Raw genomic sequence first — 18,348 nt, 5'->3', positions numbered from 1 at the left:
CAGTTTCCCATGGAAGCAGCGCCAAGCCAAGTCCCAAAACTTCGAGGGGATCCTGATAGAATTCAAAAGATGCAAACCCACCCCAAGATCCCGACTTGGGCAGTCCCTGAGCGCCAGAGGCCTCTGGAAATGGGTCAACAGAACCCTACTGTCAAGTAGTTTCCTTGGTAGAGTCCTGATCTCCCACATTCCCAGACCCCACCGACGAATTACCTTCAGAACCAAGGTAGCGTAAGCCGGAAGATGTCCATGCGGTGTGCGAAGATCCTTCACTTGCCCTCCTGTCTCCCATTCCTGGAAGAAAGGCTGAAACCATCCCCTACAGGAGAATACCCACGGAGGAGCCCTCTCTTTCCAGAGGTTTGCGATATTGATCTTAATGAAGGTATCCACAAGGAATACCACAGGGTTGACCATACCCAACCCTCCTAGTCTCCTCGTACGGTAAGTAACCTCCCTCTTGACCAGGTTCAGTCTATTCCCCCATAACAGTTGGAAGAACAAACTGTAGACCCGAGTCCAGAGAGATTCCGGCAAGATGCACACACTGCCCAGATAAATCAGTAAAGGGAGCAGGTAAGTTTTGCTCAGGTTTACCCTTTCCCTTAGGGTCAAAGACCAACCCTTCCATTGGTTCACCTTCTGAGTGGCGATCTCTAGCCTGCTGTCCCAATTTTGTTTGGGGTAATCCCCCTGGCCAAATTCGATGCCAAGGAGTTTTGCAGAGACTTTGGGTCCTGGAAGGGTGTCCGGGAGATCAAAACCAGGATCTCCTCCTCCCAGCCAGAGACTCTCACACTTATCCCGGTTGATCTTGGACCCGGATGCCTCCGAGTAGCGATCTACCTCTGACATCAGCCACCCTGCCTCCTCGTGAGAGGAAGCAAACACAGTGACATCATCGGCATACGCCACCACCCTCAGAGTGGCTTCCGGTGCTGCCTGATCCATCCCGATCCCGGCCAACGGTCCACGCTCCACCCTCCTAAGAAGAGGGTCAATCGCAAACACGTACAGCAGCGGGCTCAAGGGACAACCCTGGCGAACACCGGACCCAACCTCAAAAGAGCTACCAATCCAACCATTCACAAGCGGGAAACTCTCTGCCCCACTGTACAAGGTCTTAAGCCAATCAACAAACCCCCCCGGCAGGCCATATCTCAGAAGGACGGACCAGAGGTACTCGTGATTAACCCGATCAAACGCTTTTGCCTGATCCAGTGACAGCATGTACCCCTTCCAGTGACCAGCCCTACCCTGCTCCACTGCCTCTCGGACACAGAGCACAGCACTAAATGTGCTGCGGCCTGGAACAGAGCAATGCTGGGCCCCCGAAAGGAGTCGGGGTGCAAATTTCACCAGCCGATTAAACAGCACCTTTGCTAGAACCTTCCTGTCTGCATTGAGAAGCGCTATGGGACGCCAATTCTCAATGCAAGACGGGTCCTTACCCTTTGACAAGATGATCAGAGCAGACCTCCTCATTGACTTCGGCAGAGTGCCCGAGGAAAGACACTCATTGAATACCTCAGTCAAGAGGGGAACCAAAACGTCCTTAAAGGTCTTATAGAATTCAGATGTTAAGCCATCTGGACCAGGCGATTTTTTGGGAGCAAGCCCTTCAATCGCCAACTGAACTTCCTCTTCCCTGATCATTTCTGTCAAAACGTCAAGAGAGGGGTCTACCCCTGGTTCGGGGACAGCTTCTGCCAGGAAAGCCGACATCTCATCCCAATCAAGATCCCTCTTCCCCAAGAGGTGCGAGTAGAAGGATCTGACAACCTCCAGGATCCCTGATCTGGATCGCCTCAGGGACCCCGTAGTGTCGACCAGTCCTGTAACCACTTTACTATTCACTGACATCTTGCAGTTTCTGTAAGGGTCGGGCGAGCGGTACTTCCCGTAATCCCTCTCAAAAACCAAAGATGCGTGTCTATCGTACGGACACCTCATAAGCAAAGATTTCACTCTGGAGATCTCCTCGCGGCTACCTCCAGTTGAGACAAGATGCTCGAGTTTCCTCCTCAGACCCTGATACAGGCGGTACCTGCTCAGACTCCTGAGGCTCGAGAGCTGGCGGAAGAATCTCGCCACCCTTTCCTTGAACATCTCCCACCACTCTGACTTACTACTACACAGATCCAGTAAGGGTACCTGGCTCTGAAGAAAATCCTCAAAGGACTGTCTTATCTCCGCTTCTTCCAAGAGAGACGAATTGAGCCTCCAAAAGCCTCTTCCCATCCGGAGGGTCTCTGTAACATTCAGAGAAAACAAAATTAAACAGTGGTCGGAGAACTCCACCTCAACAACAGACACTGCTGAAGAGACAGCTTCCTCCTTTAAATAAAACCTATCTATTCTGGACCTACAGTTACCTCTATGATAGGTGAACCCCTCGTGGCCTGGGGTGTGCCGAATGTGGACATCCACCAGGCGAGCCTCACTAGCTATACTATTAAGGGCGACGCTATCATAAGTCAGCTTGTCTCTGGAACCTCCTCTATCTCGGGGCCTCGTGACAGCATTGAAGTCCCCTCCAAAGACAACCTGCCGACTTGTAAAAAGGTAGGGCTTGATCCTCATAAAGAGACACTTCCGGTCCCACTTAGATTGGGGACCATAGATGTTAATGAGCCGGAGCTCTTGTCCCTTCATGAGGACATCTAAGATCAGGCACCTCCCCATTTCTAACTCAATAACCCGTCGGCATTCCACCGGTGCGGTAAAAAGGACCGCCACTCCGCTATACGGCTCGGCCGCAAGAGACCAATAGGAGGGCCCGAGTCTCCACTCCCTCTTAGCTTTAAACACATCTGCCATGTTTGGCAGCCTGGTCTCTTGCAAAAAGAAAATGTCAGCTTCAACCCGGCTGAGAAAATCAAAGGCCGCAAATCTAGCTGTATTTGACTTTATGCTGGCGACATTAATGGACGCCAGCGTCAACGGAGTGGGTTCCGCCATCATTGGTGATTGAGTTAGATGGCTTTCTTTTTCCCACTCCCCTTATCCTCTGCCTCAGAGGAGGAATCCTTCCCCCTCTTTAATGACATGGAGGTATCCATTTCCACGCGTTTTTTATTTTTTTCGTCCTCGTCTCCGGACTCTGGGCCAGTCCCTCCCTCCAAGGATCTTACGTTCCCAGAAGGAGGAGACTCGGCGCCCCCTGTGAGCCCCGCCGAAGCCAGAACCTCACCCTCAGCTTCCTCCTCAGAGGAAGAGATGTTTTCAAGGGCTTGGAACCGGTTAGAAAGACCAACCAGAGGGGAGTCGGTTTTTCCTTCCTTAGGTACCTTGGTCAGAGCGAGAGAAGATTTTTTATCTCCCTTCTTTCTCTTCTTTTTGGTGCCGAGCTTACGCTTGTCCTCTAGCCACTGCCTATTATCCTCATCCATACTTTCATAATGGGAGGACTCTGAGGCAGTGGCACTCTCCTCCCTGTGGATCCTCCTGACCTCCTCATCCAACTCATCATCCCTTGGGGCCTCAGCAGCAAGACTGGCATCCAGGACAGGGGCCGCCCCAGTAGCCCGAGGCTCGCCCAGCTCCCTATCCTGTCTGCGTTTGTCTAGACGCCTTAGCTGGGCAGGCGTCTTTTTATTGCTTTTCTTCCTTGGCCCCTCAGCTCCCTCACCCTTGCTAGTCCCTTCCCCAGCAGAATCAGCCTCACGGCTTTCTCCCACCGGGGTCACGACTGCGTTAGCGAAGGAGCGAGGACAACGGCTGAATGGGTGACCTAACTCACCACACAGGTGGCACCTAATCTCCACACAAGATGCAGCAAGATGGCCGACATCCCCACACAATGCACACTTCTGCACAGTGCAGTTTGCGCTGAAGTGTGTGGGGTCGCCGCACTTGTGACAGAGCTTCGGTTGCCCCTGGTAGAAGACCAGGATACGATCCCTACCCAGGAAGGCAGATGATGGTATGTGGGCAACCGTACCACCTGAACGCTTAAGTTTTACCATAAACGTCCAGGCCCCTGACCAGATACCAAACTCGTCACGGTTTTTCTTTGGCATCTCCACTACCTCTCCATACCGGCCAAGCCACGTCATGATGTCATAACAAGAAAGCGACTCGTTACATGTCATCACGGTCACTTTCTTGACTTGATTTTGGCGAGACACCGCCTGAACGGCAAAGTCTCGCCAGCCGGGCTCATTTTTTGCCAACTCATAGTTCGACCAGAAAAGTTCAAGCCCCTCCGGCCGAACAAAGCTGACATCAAACTCAGGTGTGGAATAGGGATGTATCAAGGCGTAGATGTCAATCGCCTTGAAGCCCATCCTCAGCAGGAGCTCCACAACCTTCGACCTTGGAGGACACGCATCACTGCCCCTCCACCGAAGACGGACCACATTCCTACGCACACTACCCGGCCCGGCTGTTGGGAGGGACCACACTGTATCCCCCCCTCTTTGCTCTCGGAAGGCCCCGAGGCCATGCCTCTCTATCCAGAAGAATAGATCAACCTCTCGACCCTCTACCATTAGTGATCTCTCTCCCTTCTTTAGAGCCTCCAGGAGACGCCGTTGCAACATGCCGTCCCCAGAGCCCAGAGACGAGGAGGACGCCCTATTTCCCCCGGAGGTGACAGCGGCATAACTCCTGACAGGTGCTGCCACCACCGGGGGGGCAACCGGACCAGTGACCACATCCACACCAACAGCATCACCATTACCCACCTCCATAACCTCCTCACCCTCCACCAAACCAGCAACCACACCACTAGACAAAGACTTTTCCTCATCCATACCCACCACCACATTCACTCCTGCTGGACCAGTGACAACAGGGGGTGACATTTTGGCCTCCGCATCATCAGGCACAAGGGGCTGAGTCTCCTCCACAGAACTGGAGGTGACCTCACCCCTGGTTTTATGTGTGCCCTCCGCATCATCAGTTGATATTTTCCGCTGCTTCATGGTTGCTACCAGGCGCCGCTGATCTTTCGCTGTTGTGAGGCACCGCTGATCCTTAGCATCAGGATCTTGTTGACCAGCGGCGCCAACACAGAACAGGACTTTGGTGGGAGGACCGGAACGCCCAGCCCCGGTAACCCCCTCACACTGCCGCCGCTTCTCAACTAAGTGATCAGCGGCAACAGCATTCAGGGGCACCGAGGCTACCGGAGCTGCCCCTGACACCGGGCTGCTCCCCCCTCCTACTGGGGAGCGCACCACAGTATCGTGGCCTGATTTTTCGCCCACCGCCGGGCCGCCCTCACTGTCCAGCCTCTCGGCTGATGCACCTGCTGCTACGTCCCCGCTACTACAAGCAGAAACGGAGCTCTGCGCCTCACTACATTGCTTTGTAGTCTCCCCGCGCCTTTGCACCGGATCCACAGCAGAACCCGGGCTGGGCTGGGCAACGGGGCTTATACAACGAGCTGACCCTGCAGCCGACTCAGGGGGTACAGGGAGGGGGGCATACACATAGCTTACCGCTTCCTGGAGCTTAGGTTTGATCTTCTTCACCTTTTTTTTCCGGCCCCCAGGTGCCTCCTCTGGCAAATCATCACCAAGATGGAAGTTCTGAAGGCACACTGGGGACTCCAGGAGCTTGATCTCTGCCATTAGTGCCCCTCCCTGGTCGATGTCACTGTCCTCCCCAGAGCCAGCAGAACTGCGACGAGATGTTATTGTCGCCTGTCCTGCAGGGAGCTCGCTGCACGTGGCCTGTGAGTGACTAAGCAGGCTGCCAGGTGGGGTTTTCTGCTGGTCATCATCCTCCTCCTCATCATCATCATCCACCTGGCACTCAGGCTGCAGCCCCATCTGCCTTTGCTCTCTGTTATCAGCCATTTCTCTGAATCGATCTTCATTAATAAGTTTTTCCTTAAATGGTCCACTTTTTTCTCTAATGAAAGCTTTTCTGACTTCAAGCTCATTGATGTCATCCTTCAGTCTCCTTACCTCTGCCTGGAGCTGATTCTTCCTCGGTTTGGAGGAACCTGCAGCTTTGTTGCTTGTGCAGCGCAGCTCCTCTCGGAGCCTCGTGATGGTCTTGCTTGCGTCTTCATACTCACGGAGGTGGCTCATGACCCGGGAGGCATAGGTGGACACAGACTCCCGGGGGCTCTGCAGCGCCCAACCCTCTTCAGTGAGGTCGGCCTCACCTCCGTGAGCACTCAGCTTTCCTCCAGAAGGACAGCCATCTTGCACACTAGCAGGCTTCTCCTCCATGGAAGACTTGCGGCTTCTCTGGGTCTCTGCAGACCTGGGGGGAGTAGGAGCCACATTGCTGCGACTCCTGGTGGAGCGTCTCACCCCCGAATCCTCTGATGTGCAGGCTGGTTGCTGGTTCCTTCTGCCCCCCGCCAGCCTGGTCCGGGAAGCAGAAGCCTGGGACTTGGCTCCTTCACTCATCCCAGGAAACCCACTCCCTCCCTGGGTAAGAGAGAGAGCAGGTCCCCGGGTGGAGAGGTGGTGGTTCTCAGGAGCTCAGGAGCACACAGCAGGTTCAGCAGCGACCGCACCCACAATCAGCACAGTGAGTAGCAGCTGAGCAGAGCTGCACCCACTATCCTGCTGGTGCAGTCACTGTGCACATACATTACTGATCCTTAGTTACCTCCTGTATTATACCCCAGAGCTGCACTCACTATTCTGCTGGTGCAGTCACTGTGTACATACACTACATTACTGATCCTGAGTTACCTCCTGTATTATACTCCAGAGCTGCACTCACTATTCTGCTGGTGCAGTCACTGTGTACATACATTACATTACTGATCCGGAGTTACATCCTGTATTATACTCCAGAGCTGCACTCACTATTCTGCTGGTGCAGTCACTGTGTACATACGTTACATTACTGATCCTGAGTTATATCCCGTATTATACCCCAGAGCTGCACTCACTATTCTGCTGGTGCAGTCACTGTGTACATACATTACATTACTGATCCTGAGTTACATCCTGTATTATACCCCAGAGCTGCACTCACTATTCTGCTGGTGCAGTCACTGTGTACATACATTACATTACTGATCCGGAGTTACATCCTGTATTATACTCCAGAGCTGCACTCACTATTCTGCTGGTGCAGTCACTGTGTACATACGTTACATTACTGATCCTGAGTTATATCCCGTATTATACCCCAGAGCTGCACTCACTATTCTGCTGGTGCAGTCACTGTGTACATACATTACATTACTGATCCTGAGTTACATCCTGTATTATACACCAGAGCTGCACTCACTATTCTGCTGGTGCAGTCACTGTGTACATACATTACTGATCCTGAGTTACATCCTGTATTATACCCCAGAGCTGCACTCACTATTCTGCTGGTGCAGTCACTGTGTACATACATTACTGATCCTGAGTTACCTCCTGTATTATACCCCAGAGCTGCACTCACTATTCTGCTGGTGCAGTCACTGTGTACATACATTACATTACTGATCCTGAGTTACATCCTGTATTATACCCCAGAGCTGCACTCACTATTCTGCTGGTGCAGTCACTGTGTACATACATTACATTACTGATCCTGAGTTACATCCTGTATTATACCCCAGAGCTGCACTCACTTTTCTGCTGGTGCAGTCACTGTGTACATACATTACATTACTGATCCTGAGTTACATCCTGTATTATACCACAGAGCTGCACTCACTATTCTGCTGGTGCAGTCACTGTGTACATACATTACATTACTGATCCTGAGTTACACCCTGTATTATACTCCAGAGCTGCACTCACTATTCTGCTGGTGCAGTCACTGTGTACATACATTACATTACTGATCCTGAGTTACATCCTGTATTATACCACAGAGCTGCACTCACTATTCTGCTGGTGCAGTCACTGTGTACATACATTACATTACTGATCCTGAGTTACATCCTGTATTATACCCCAGAGCTGCACTCACTATTCTGCTGGTGCAGTCACTGTGTACATACATTACATTACTGATCCTGAGTTACATCCTGTATTATACCACAGAGCTGCACTCACTATTCTGCTGGTGCAGTCACTGTGTACATACATTACATTACTGATCCTGAGTTACATCCTGTATTATACTCCAGAGCTGCACTCACTATTCTGCTGGTGCAGTCACTGTGTACATACATTACTGATCCTGAGTTACATCCTGTATTATACCCCAGAGCTGCACTCTCTATTCTGCTGGTGCAGTCACTGTGTACATACATTACATTACTGATCCTGAGTTACATCCTGTATTATACCACAGAGCTGCACTCACTATTCTGCTGGTGCAGTCACTGTGTACATACATTACATTACTGATCCTGAGTTACACCCTGTATTATACTCCAGAGCTGCACTCACTATTCTGCTGGTGCAGTCTCTGTGTACAGACATTACAGGAGCCCTTGCCACATTGTAGCAGGTTGACGCCTCCATTCACAGAGATGTGTGAAGTGGTTTTGGGTGGGCAGACCCCTATTCATGATTTCCTTACACTTTCCTCGCGCAGGACTTCGGCCGCCTTTTCATAATCCGGCTTCATTTTCTTGCAATGTCCGCACCCTAAAGCAAAAAAACAGAAGACAGTCCTCAGAGCCACAGTGGAGATGACTGACAACCAATACGGCACAAATCACTGAGTGGGGAGTAATGGTTGTCAGGCTGTCGGCTGTAACTTTCCCAGGATGAGACAGAAGCACTGAGCTCCGGAGTTTATTACTGGGCTGTTGAGTTACTGTCAGGTTGTTGGATGATGGGAAGGTGGAGACGCGGGGACTGGAGCGTGTGACAGTCTCCTGTAGGTCACGGACCCCGACTGACAGTCACCGAATCTTCCGCCTCATGTTACACAGAATGTATCAGTGGGTGAGAGTGCAGGCAGCACGGAGCGGGGACTACACGGCTCTGTCCCCAACATTGGCAGAGTAATTCTGCCCCACGGCCCTCGCCAGCACGCTGCGGCCCTCGCCAGCACGTTGCGGCCCTCGGCAGGACGCTGCGGCCCTCGGCAGGACGCTGCGGCCCTCGGCAGGACGCTGCGGCCCTCGGCAGGACGCTGCGGCCCTCGGCAGGACGCTGCGGCACTCGGCAGGACGCTGCGGCACTCGGCAGGACGCTGCGGCACTCGGCAGGACGCTGCGGCACTCGGTAGGACGCTGCGGCACTCGGCAGGACGCTGCGGCACTCGGCAGGACGCTGCGGCACTCGACAGGACGCTGCGGCACTCGACAGGACGCTGCGGCACTCGACAGGACGCTGCGCTCCGCTATATTCTGCATCATTAGTTTCATGCAGCCGCCTCATGGGTGGGATACCAGTAGCGGCACGCGGAGTTAAAAATGGAGAGGCAGAATTATTGTTCCTCTGCAGTAAAGGAATCCTTGATTCCGCAGCACGAGCGCCGGTCGAGGCCTCATTAACGGCAATTCAGTCTTTATCTGTGCACGGAAATAGATGTAAGAGCAGCGGCGCCTGCAGTCACACACAGCAGATTACAGGAGCGCGGAGCGGCAGAAACAAAGCAAATCTGCACCAAAAACCGTCTCCAACCTCCTAGTGCACCCAAGGGGCGATTCTCCTCATTCCAGATCTCTGATTGCTGTCAGTGAATGGGAACATTCTGGTTTTTATGATCAGAGACCACAACTCCCATTACTTCTCACGCTGGGGGTTGTTACACAAGGACTGAGGCATTACCAAGCAGTGCTACATTGTAACAAACCCTCAGCAGATAACTTACTGGGTCAGGACAGGTGTGTCAGTCTCGGCAGGGAACATGATGTGTGGCTCGGGCTGCAGAGAATTTCCTGAGTTTTCCGGCAGATGAAACGTTTCATGAAAAGCACAAATCAACATTATTTTTTTCTGCTGGAAATTGCAGGATTCTCGTTCCGGAGCGTTTTACATGATGGAGCCGCAATCATGTCACAAAGTGATCTCCACTCACGGCAGAAAGAAAAAAGATTACCAAAATTGCTTTCTAACAAGTGGAGTAAAACTATGTGCCCCCCCCTTATTCCTGCATGTCCCCCCCCAAGAGATCAGCGGCTTCTGTCCTCGCGCTGGAGAACAAGGAGGCGTCACTTCTGCACAGAGAAAGCAGATCCACAAAGGACTGGAACTTATGGGATTTATTATACAGGTTTGCAGGTTGTGCTGCTATAGCCGTATGTCTGGGCATCGCCGCCGTTCAGGAGTCTGAGAAAGCAGGATGGCATCAGACTCACAATAAGAAAGGCATTAAATGAATGAGACTTACAGGGGGCGTAGAACATGACGAGCACAGACGGGTGGTCCTGCACAAACTGATCGAAGTCGGCGTCGGTCAGGTGATGGACGGCGCTGTCCTGCTCCGACCACGGCACTTCTGGCTGTTCAGGCGCTGGAGCTTCAGGGCTGGAATAATAAGGACAGCACTGCATGGGTTAATGAAGTACAGACTGGCATCACTGGCACCACACAGTGCAAGAGGAGGACACAGGCGACGGCCATGGACATGTACGGAGGGCGGCATCATAAGGGGCCACGAGAACCAGGAGATGGCCAGGTGTGCTTCTATGATCCTGAAGGCTTCTTAAAAATGCTGCGTCTCACACACCAGTTCTGACGAGCAGAGGGAGTCAGCAACATCATGGCGGCCGCTGCAGGCAATCAGCGCAGTCACGGCGGGCAATCAGCGACGTCACGGCGGCCGCTGCGGGCAATCAGCGACGTCACGGTGGCCACTGCGGGCAATCAGCGACGTCACGGCGGCCACTGCGGGCAATCAGCGACGTCACGGCGGCCAATCAGCGACGTCACGGCGGCCGCTGCGGGCAATCAGCAATGTCATGGCGGCCGCTGCGGGCTGTCAGTGAAGCCTGGCTCTTGTCAGATGAGGAAATCACAATCACCGTGTGGTTGGTGCTTGGCTCTGTGTCTACAGTTCTGTCATCAGCTCAACTCAGGAAACCGCAAACCACAGTATTGTGTTGTGAGGGGAGTGTGAGGTCGATAGCAACAACAGCAAAACCCAGGGGCATCTGCCAGACTGTCAGCAATTCTATTGTAACCCATCAACTACCAAGCCCTTCCGCCAGAGTGGCCCATACCTGCGGCCGAGCCCTCCTACTGGGGTGCAACTACCTGCGGCCGAGCCCTCCTGCCAAGCCCTACCTCTAGGGTGCCCATACACTACCTGCTGCCGAGTCGTCCTGCCAAGTCCTACCTCCAGGGTGCCCATACAGTACCTGCGGCCGAGCCCTCCCACCAAGCCCTACCTCCAGGGTGCCCATACCGTACCTCCCGCTAAGCTCTACCTCCGGGGTGCCCATACAGTACCTGCTGCTGAGTCCTCCAGCCAAGCCCTACCTCCCGGGTGCCCATAGAGTACCTCCCGCCAAGCTCTACCTCCGGGGTGTCCATACAGTACCTGCTGCCGAGCCCTCCAGCTGGGGTGCCCATACAGTAACTGAGGCGGATCAAGCCCGCCAAGCCATACCTCCAGGGTGCCCATACAGTACCTGCTGCCGAGCCCTCCCGCCAAGCCCTACCTCCAGGGTGCCCATACAGTACCTCCCGCCAAGCCCCACCTCCAGGGTGCCCATACAGTACCTCCCGCCAAGCCCCACCTCCAGGGTGCCCATTACAGTACCTGCTGCCGAGCCCTACCTCCAGGGTGCCCATACAGTACCTGCTGCCGAGCCCTACCTCCAGGGTGCCCATACAGTACCTGCGGCCGAGCCCTCCCGCCAAGCCCTACCTCTAGGGCGACCATACAGTACCTGCGGCCGAGCCCTCCCGCCAAGCCCTACCTGTGGCCGAGCCCTACCTCCGGGGTGCCCCTACAATACCTGCTGCCGAGCCCTCCCGCCGGGGTGTCCCTAGCTGTGGCCCCTCTTCCCCCGGGAACCTCATGACATTCACGTAACTCTACTCACTTTTTCAGCCAGTCGGCGATGTCTTTGGCTGTGGCTCCGTACTTTTCAAAATTAAACTTGTACTTTCCTTTTCTGAAAACAAATAAAAATTTACGAGTTAGGGAACGTTCCCACGATCAGTAAACGCTGCAGTTTTGATGCTGGGTATTTATGCAGCGTCCGACCCTCAGTGTCCAGATGTTACCGTACAGTGGAGGGATTTCTAGAGATTCCATGTCCACTATGTGTCCAGACACCTGTGGCTCACTGCAGACACTGACATGCGGCGCGTCTCTCCAGACTGCAGCACGTACATTTCTCTTGAAGAGGCGCGAGTCTCCGCAACCGAAATTACATCAATAGAATGTACTGGATGCCGTGAATTGTTTAAATCCGCATGTGTTCACTGGACGGCAGCCCTATGGACGCAGCGACCATACGCTGCTACTTCCAGATCGTGGACACCTGGCCTCAGAAGTCATGTATAAGTCTGTAAATGCAGGGGTGACAGCCGGGGGGCCGCGAGGGCTATGACAGCCGGGGGGGGGGCCGCAAGGACTATGACAGCCGGGGGGGGGGCGAGAGGACTGACAGCCGGTTTTGGGCGAGAGGACTATGACAGCTGGGGGGGGCGAGAGGACTATGACAGCCGGGGGGGCGAGAGGACTATGACAGCCGGGGGGGGGCGAGAGGACTATGACAGCCGGGGGGGGGCGAGAGGACTATGACAGCCGGGGGGGGGCGAGAGGACTATGACAGCCGGGGGGGGGCGAGAGGGCTATGACAGCCGGGGGGGGCGAGAGGGCTATGACAGCCGGGGGGGGCGAGAGGGCTATGACAGCCGGGGGGGGGGGGGGGGGGGGGGCGAGAGGGCTATGACAGCCGGGGGGGGGGGGGCGAGAGGGCTATGACAGCCGGGGGGGCCGCAAGGACTATGACAGCCGGGGGGGCCGCAAGGACTATGACAGCCGGGATGGGGGGGCTTTGGCTGCGAAGGCTATGACAGCCTGGGGCCGCAAGGATAGATCGCTCCCCCGCTGCAGGCGATTCTCACATTCACCAGATTACAGGAGCACTTACTCGAAGTACAGCACGGTGGGGTAGCCCTTCACACTGTATTCTTCCTTCAGCCTCTCGAACTCTGGAGGGAAGACGTTCAGCCCCGCTAAGACCTGCGGGAGGGAGATGATCACCTACATCAGATCTATCGTCTGCAGCGTCCTATCCGCCATCGCTCATCATCCCCGGATCTCTGCTTCCTGTCACACTGACTCTGCCTTCATCTGGCTGTGGGTCTGTTACAATGTATCAGTGCTGGTAATCCTGTGTATTAGAATATCTGATACAATGTATCACACCCATCGGCTGCTCGATGAGCCTCTGACTACAGGACGCCGGTGAGGAGGTCTGGAGTCCGGCACAGATTTACACATCACGAGTTTATTCACTAAAGATTGGACAATTATTTGCATTTAGAAGAATCGCTCTTTCCTGAGCCAACGATCTGCTCTATCAGCGCAGACCTGGGTCACCGCTTTTCCTGTACTGCAGCTGATAGGACATGCTGGGACCTGTAGTCATATGTCAGTGCAGGGCTGTGGGCAGGCGCACCACCTTTGCACATCTACTTCCGTGTGAACCCCCTGGTGTAATCCTATTACTTCTGGCAGAGATGGCGGTAGGATGTTATTGCTGCCTCTGGTGAGGACGGCGGCCGAGCTGTCAGGACCATTCACACTTGCTTCTCAGCACCTGTCAGAGGACATCAGTGTCCGGAGCGAGAGCCGCCACAGGCCGGGGGTAGCCCCACAGATGCCCCGCCACTGACCGCTTCATATCATCAGTACAGTCCTGTGCGAGCGTAGAACTATCCCCGCAACCAGTACGACACGGCGCCTGCACTGCAGAGTACTCACATAGCTGCCCTTCAGATCGGAGGCCGCCTGCTGGTACGCCGGCATCAGCCGCTTACACACCCCGCACCCTGCAGGTAAGAGGAGCAACATGAAGAAGGCAGAAGAGGAGCAACATGAAGATAGCGAAAAGAGGAGCAACATGAAGATAGCGAAAAGAGGAGGAGAGGAGCAACATGAAGATAGCGAAAAGAGGAGCAACATGAAGATAGTGAAAAGAGGAGCAACATGAAGATAGCGAAAAGAGGAGGAGAGGAGAGGAGCAACATGAAGATAGCGAAAAGAGGAGCAACATGAAGATAGCGAAAAGAGGAGCAACATGTAGATAGCGAAAAGAGGAGCAACATGAAGATAGCGAAAAGAGGAGCAACATGTAGATAGCGAAAAGAGGAGGAGAGGAGAGGAGCAACATGAAGATGGCAGAAGAGGAGCAACATGAAAATAGCGAAAAGAGGAGCGGAGAGAGGAGCAACATGAAAATGGCGAGGAGAGGAAAGAGAAGAGGAGCAACATGAAAATGGAGAGAGGAGATGGGAGAAAAAATGAGGAAAGGAGAAAAAAAAAAAAAGAGGAGAGGAGGGGAGAGAAAAGGGGAAAGGAGAGAAGAGGAGAAGCAGACAGGGGAGATAAGAGCGTCAGAGGACATAGAGAAGACACAGATTGCTGATCAACGTTCCACACATCACACACAGGGGACGGCAGCAGCTGACATATCACTCACACGGGGCGTAGAACATCACCAGCAGGGGGCGATCTTCCTTCTTCAGAAGCTTCCGGAAATCCTTCTCACTATCGATATGGACAATGTCTTTGGCGTCTGGATTCTCCTCCCACAGCGGAGCCCCCTCCGGATCTTTCAGAAAAGCCACCATGGACTGAAGGAAGGAGACATGATATAGAGGCGACTGATTGTCCGGAACGTCTGATAATCTAGCACAGAAATTCCTGGGTGACAGCCGCCAGTGCGCTGCCCACAACCGCCAGTCACGCCGCTCTCAGCAGTGATGTGGGACCATCCCGTGGGACATTTCTTATTGCTCAGATGCTGGGGGTCCCGGACACTTACCTTGTATGTGGCCGGTCTGTTGTACTCTGTATGGAAAGTTCCGTCCCTGCAAAACAAATCCGAGTGTAAACTCTGGAGCTTTCCTCCGTGCTTTACACTACAGGTGCACTTGTTCAGCTTGGCTGATGTGTAAAAAAGCACAGATCTACAGGGAGAAGACAAGGGAGGGGCGATCTATAAGGAGAGGGGTCACAATCGGGGCACAGGGGTCACAATCGGGGTACAGGGGTCACAGTCGGGGGACAGGGGGGGTCACAGTCGGGGGACAGGGGGGGTCACAGTCGGGGGACAGGGGGGGTCACAGTCGGGGGACAGGGGGGGTCACAGTCGGGGGACGGGGTGTCACAATCGAGTGTCCGCGCACAGGCCGCAGTGTACTGACTTGTAGTGCAGCAGCTCCGCGCCGTCCGTCTTCGCACTGGGGTCCACTTTCATCTTCTTACACAGTTTCCTGCTCTCCGAGTCGCTGGAAATATCGAGAAGAAAAAGGTAAACGATGCGAACACATCCCAAACCATCACAGATTGAGACCCCAGTCCCCACCAAAGCTGCAATCACACTGTCACCTCCATGTATCAAAGAGTAACTCTGCTTTAATTATGTTTAATTATTCTTTGTGTCATGTCCTAAAACACTAGTTACATCCAGAGCTGCATTAAAAAATGTGCAGGCGTCCCTCCAGGGGGCGCATGTTCTGCTGCGCTGCATCTCCACAGATGTAGCGTTTATATCAGGCGATACAGCAGGAGACACAATGTCCTGTAACCTGAAGGAAGGAAACCAGAAGGACTATGAATGCAGCTCTGGATGTGATTGGAGTATAAGACATCATGTGACCTCAGGTGCCCAAACACACACGGGGAGGGTTCCTTGATGCTGGTGGTAAATGCTGCAAACAACAGCCGGCATCTTACCCGCAGTCAATCCATGATACAGTGGCTCTGCCCCGAACATCCTGCGCCACATCTGACAGCAACTTCAGCGGACGCTCAGCAGCTTGGGCTACAAAACCAAAGACAAGGAACATTAATAATAAAGTTTATTGACCAGAGCACTCCAAGAAAAAGATGTCATTGCCAAGAGGTTGAGGTCAATAGGAGCAAAACTGTGTGTGGCTGAATAAATCTGTAAGTAGTGAGCTCCCCCTAGTGGTGACTGTATAAGTCTGTATGTAGTGAGCTCCCCCTAGTGGTGACTGCATAAATCTGTGTATAGTGAGCTCCCCCTAGTGGTGGCTCTATAAATCTGTATGTAGTGAGCTCCCCCTAGTGATGACTGTATAAATCTGTATATAGTGAGCTCCCCCTAGTGGTGACTGTATAAATCTGTATGTAGCTACCTCCCCCTAGTGGTGACTGTATAAATCTGCATGTAGTGAGCTCCCCCTAGTGGTGACTGCATAAATCTGCATGTAGTGAGCTCCCCCTAGTGGTGACTGCATAAATCTGTGTATAGTGAGCTCCCCCTAGTGGTGGCTCTATAAATCTGTAAGTAGTGAGCTCCCCCTAGTGGTGACTGTATAAGTCTGTATGTAGTGAGCTCCCCCTAGTAGTCACTGTATAAGTCTGTATGTAGTGAGCTCCCCCTAGTGGTGACTGTATAAATCTGCATGTAGTGAGCTCCCCCTAGTGGTGACTGCATAAATCTGTGTATAGTGAGCTCCCCCTAGTGGTGGCTCTATAAATCTGTAAGTAGTGAGCTCCCCCTAGTGGTGACTGTATAAGTCTGTATGTAGCTACCTCCCCCTAGTGGTGGCTGTATAAATCTGTATGTAGTGAGCTCCCCCTAGTGGTGACTGTATAAATCTGCATGTAGTGAGCTCCCCCTAGTGATGACTGTATAAATCTGCATGTAGTGAGCTCCCCCTAGTGATGACTGTATAAATCTGTACGCAGTGAGCGCCCCCTAGTGGTGACTGTATAAATCTGTATATAGTGAGCTCCCCCTAGTGGTGACTGTATAAATCTGTATGTAGCTACCTCCCCCTAGTGGTGGCTGTATAAATCTGTATGTAGTGAGCTCCCTCTAGCGATGACTGTATATTCTTGGGTTTTGCAGAGCTGACAATTTGCCTGCAGTGTTTCGCTCTTGGTTTCGCAGCCTGGTCCCCGACACCCTCCAGTCCTCGCCCCTTCCTCACCTGACTTGGAGTACAGCACCAGCACGTTATTGCGCGTGCGCAGCAGCTTCTTGAACTCCTTGTGATCGCTGATTTTTTCGATGAGCGGAGATATTTTTAAGGCCAGGAGGATGGAAGGGAAGACGATCTGTAAGAGGAGCGGGAAGTCGTGAGACGCCTCGGCCGGTATACAAGTCCTGGTGTCAGTCCTCACTGCAGCTCTAGCAGGGGATGGGACGGTGCGGAGCGCTGTGACAACGCAACGATGGTGCGCGCCATCAATGGGCCATAGGACAGCACCAGCAGCGTTACCAGCACCCACATTCCCATCCACAGCTACCCTAGCGGTCAGCACCATTCTGACGAAAGTCCCAATTAAAGGGGATGCCCGGATCAAATCGAGAAATCTACAGTCACTCAGTGACTTATCTATTCCCCGAGCGCGCAGAGCGAGGACTCACAGGTGTCTGAGCCGGGACCGCAGGGTATGTATGCATTATACGTACTGCGGGCCAGAACCTGACTAGTGGGCGCAGTCACACAGAGTGATCGATTTAGACTGGACAACCCCTTTAAGGGCCGAAATGTTAATATTCTGGATCACATAAAGACATCTGCTTTCTTCACTTCATCCCTTCGAGTGCAACACTTTCATATATTTATCTATAAGGACTGGATCCCTACTGCTGACAGTCGCTCACTGTGAGTGATATATACCCCGCGCCTAAGGTATCCTGCAGACTGCCGGTCAGGGCCATTTCCAATATCAAACAGTCTGTGTCTCGGGGTCTTTGGATCACTAACATCATTCGAAGACTCCTGTCATAATTAGTTGCCAGGTGCCCATTTAAAAGAAAACTCCTTAAGAAGGACGTTATTAAGCAGCTGCAGGTCTCAAGGAAAATGGGAAAGAAAAAGGATCTCTGCTGCCAAAGAGCGTCACATAGTGCAATGCCTCGGAAAAGATATGAGAGCATTAAATATTTCACAGATACTTACCCTTGTGGCTGAAACAGAGCACAGACAGGATTGTGCAGCTAAAGGCATAATGAGGAAGGTTTGTGCAGATAAAGGCATAATGAAAAAGGTTCTACCAGACACATTCATAGGATTCAGAGAGCAGCTGTTAAAATACATTACAGAGCAGGAAACAGGTAATGAAGCTGCTGGAGCATCTGGAGTCCATGAACGTGTGGGATCATCCAGATGCCGCAGTATTGGATAATCCTAATGTTCGGCAGCTTTAAGCAGAGATGGCTGCAGAGGCACCGACATACATAAAGACTGATTGTACACCAGCCATGTTTACCGATGACACCGTATAACCCTGGGTGGTCCAGATAGGAGGAGTAGTGGATGGTTGTGGACGCCACCATGTCACAACAGGGATCAAGGATGTGAC

General features: G+C 53.0%; 1 protein-coding gene across 1 annotated transcript in view; it reads right to left on the bottom strand.

The window, feature by feature from the left end:
• Positions 1 to 18,348, bottom strand: part of PDIA5 (protein disulfide isomerase family A member 5) — a 44,294-nt gene that overhangs the window by 14,097 nt on the left and 11,849 nt on the right. Inside the window, exons 2-11 of the mRNA XM_077273311.1 lie at positions 16,968 to 17,094; positions 15,742 to 15,829; positions 15,210 to 15,293; positions 14,828 to 14,873; positions 14,483 to 14,636; positions 13,765 to 13,832; positions 12,929 to 13,020; positions 11,870 to 11,941; positions 10,210 to 10,346; positions 8,446 to 8,513 (exon numbers count right to left, since the gene is read on the bottom strand). Of these exons, the coding sequence (XP_077129426.1) occupies positions 8,446 to 8,513; positions 10,210 to 10,346; positions 11,870 to 11,941; positions 12,929 to 13,020; positions 13,765 to 13,832; positions 14,483 to 14,636; positions 14,828 to 14,873; positions 15,210 to 15,293; positions 15,742 to 15,829; positions 16,968 to 17,094 (936 nt within the window). The remainder of the gene's footprint in view (positions 1 to 8,445; positions 8,514 to 10,209; positions 10,347 to 11,869; positions 11,942 to 12,928; positions 13,021 to 13,764; positions 13,833 to 14,482; positions 14,637 to 14,827; positions 14,874 to 15,209; positions 15,294 to 15,741; positions 15,830 to 16,967; positions 17,095 to 18,348) is intronic.

This window comes from Ranitomeya variabilis, chromosome 7 (genome assembly GCF_051348905.1).
Source record: "Ranitomeya variabilis isolate aRanVar5 chromosome 7, aRanVar5.hap1, whole genome shotgun sequence".
Lineage (NCBI taxonomy): Eukaryota > Metazoa > Chordata > Amphibia > Anura > Dendrobatidae > Ranitomeya > Ranitomeya variabilis.
The sequence above is the reverse complement of the archived record's forward strand: the minus strand, read 5'-3'. Positions and strand labels throughout refer to the sequence as shown.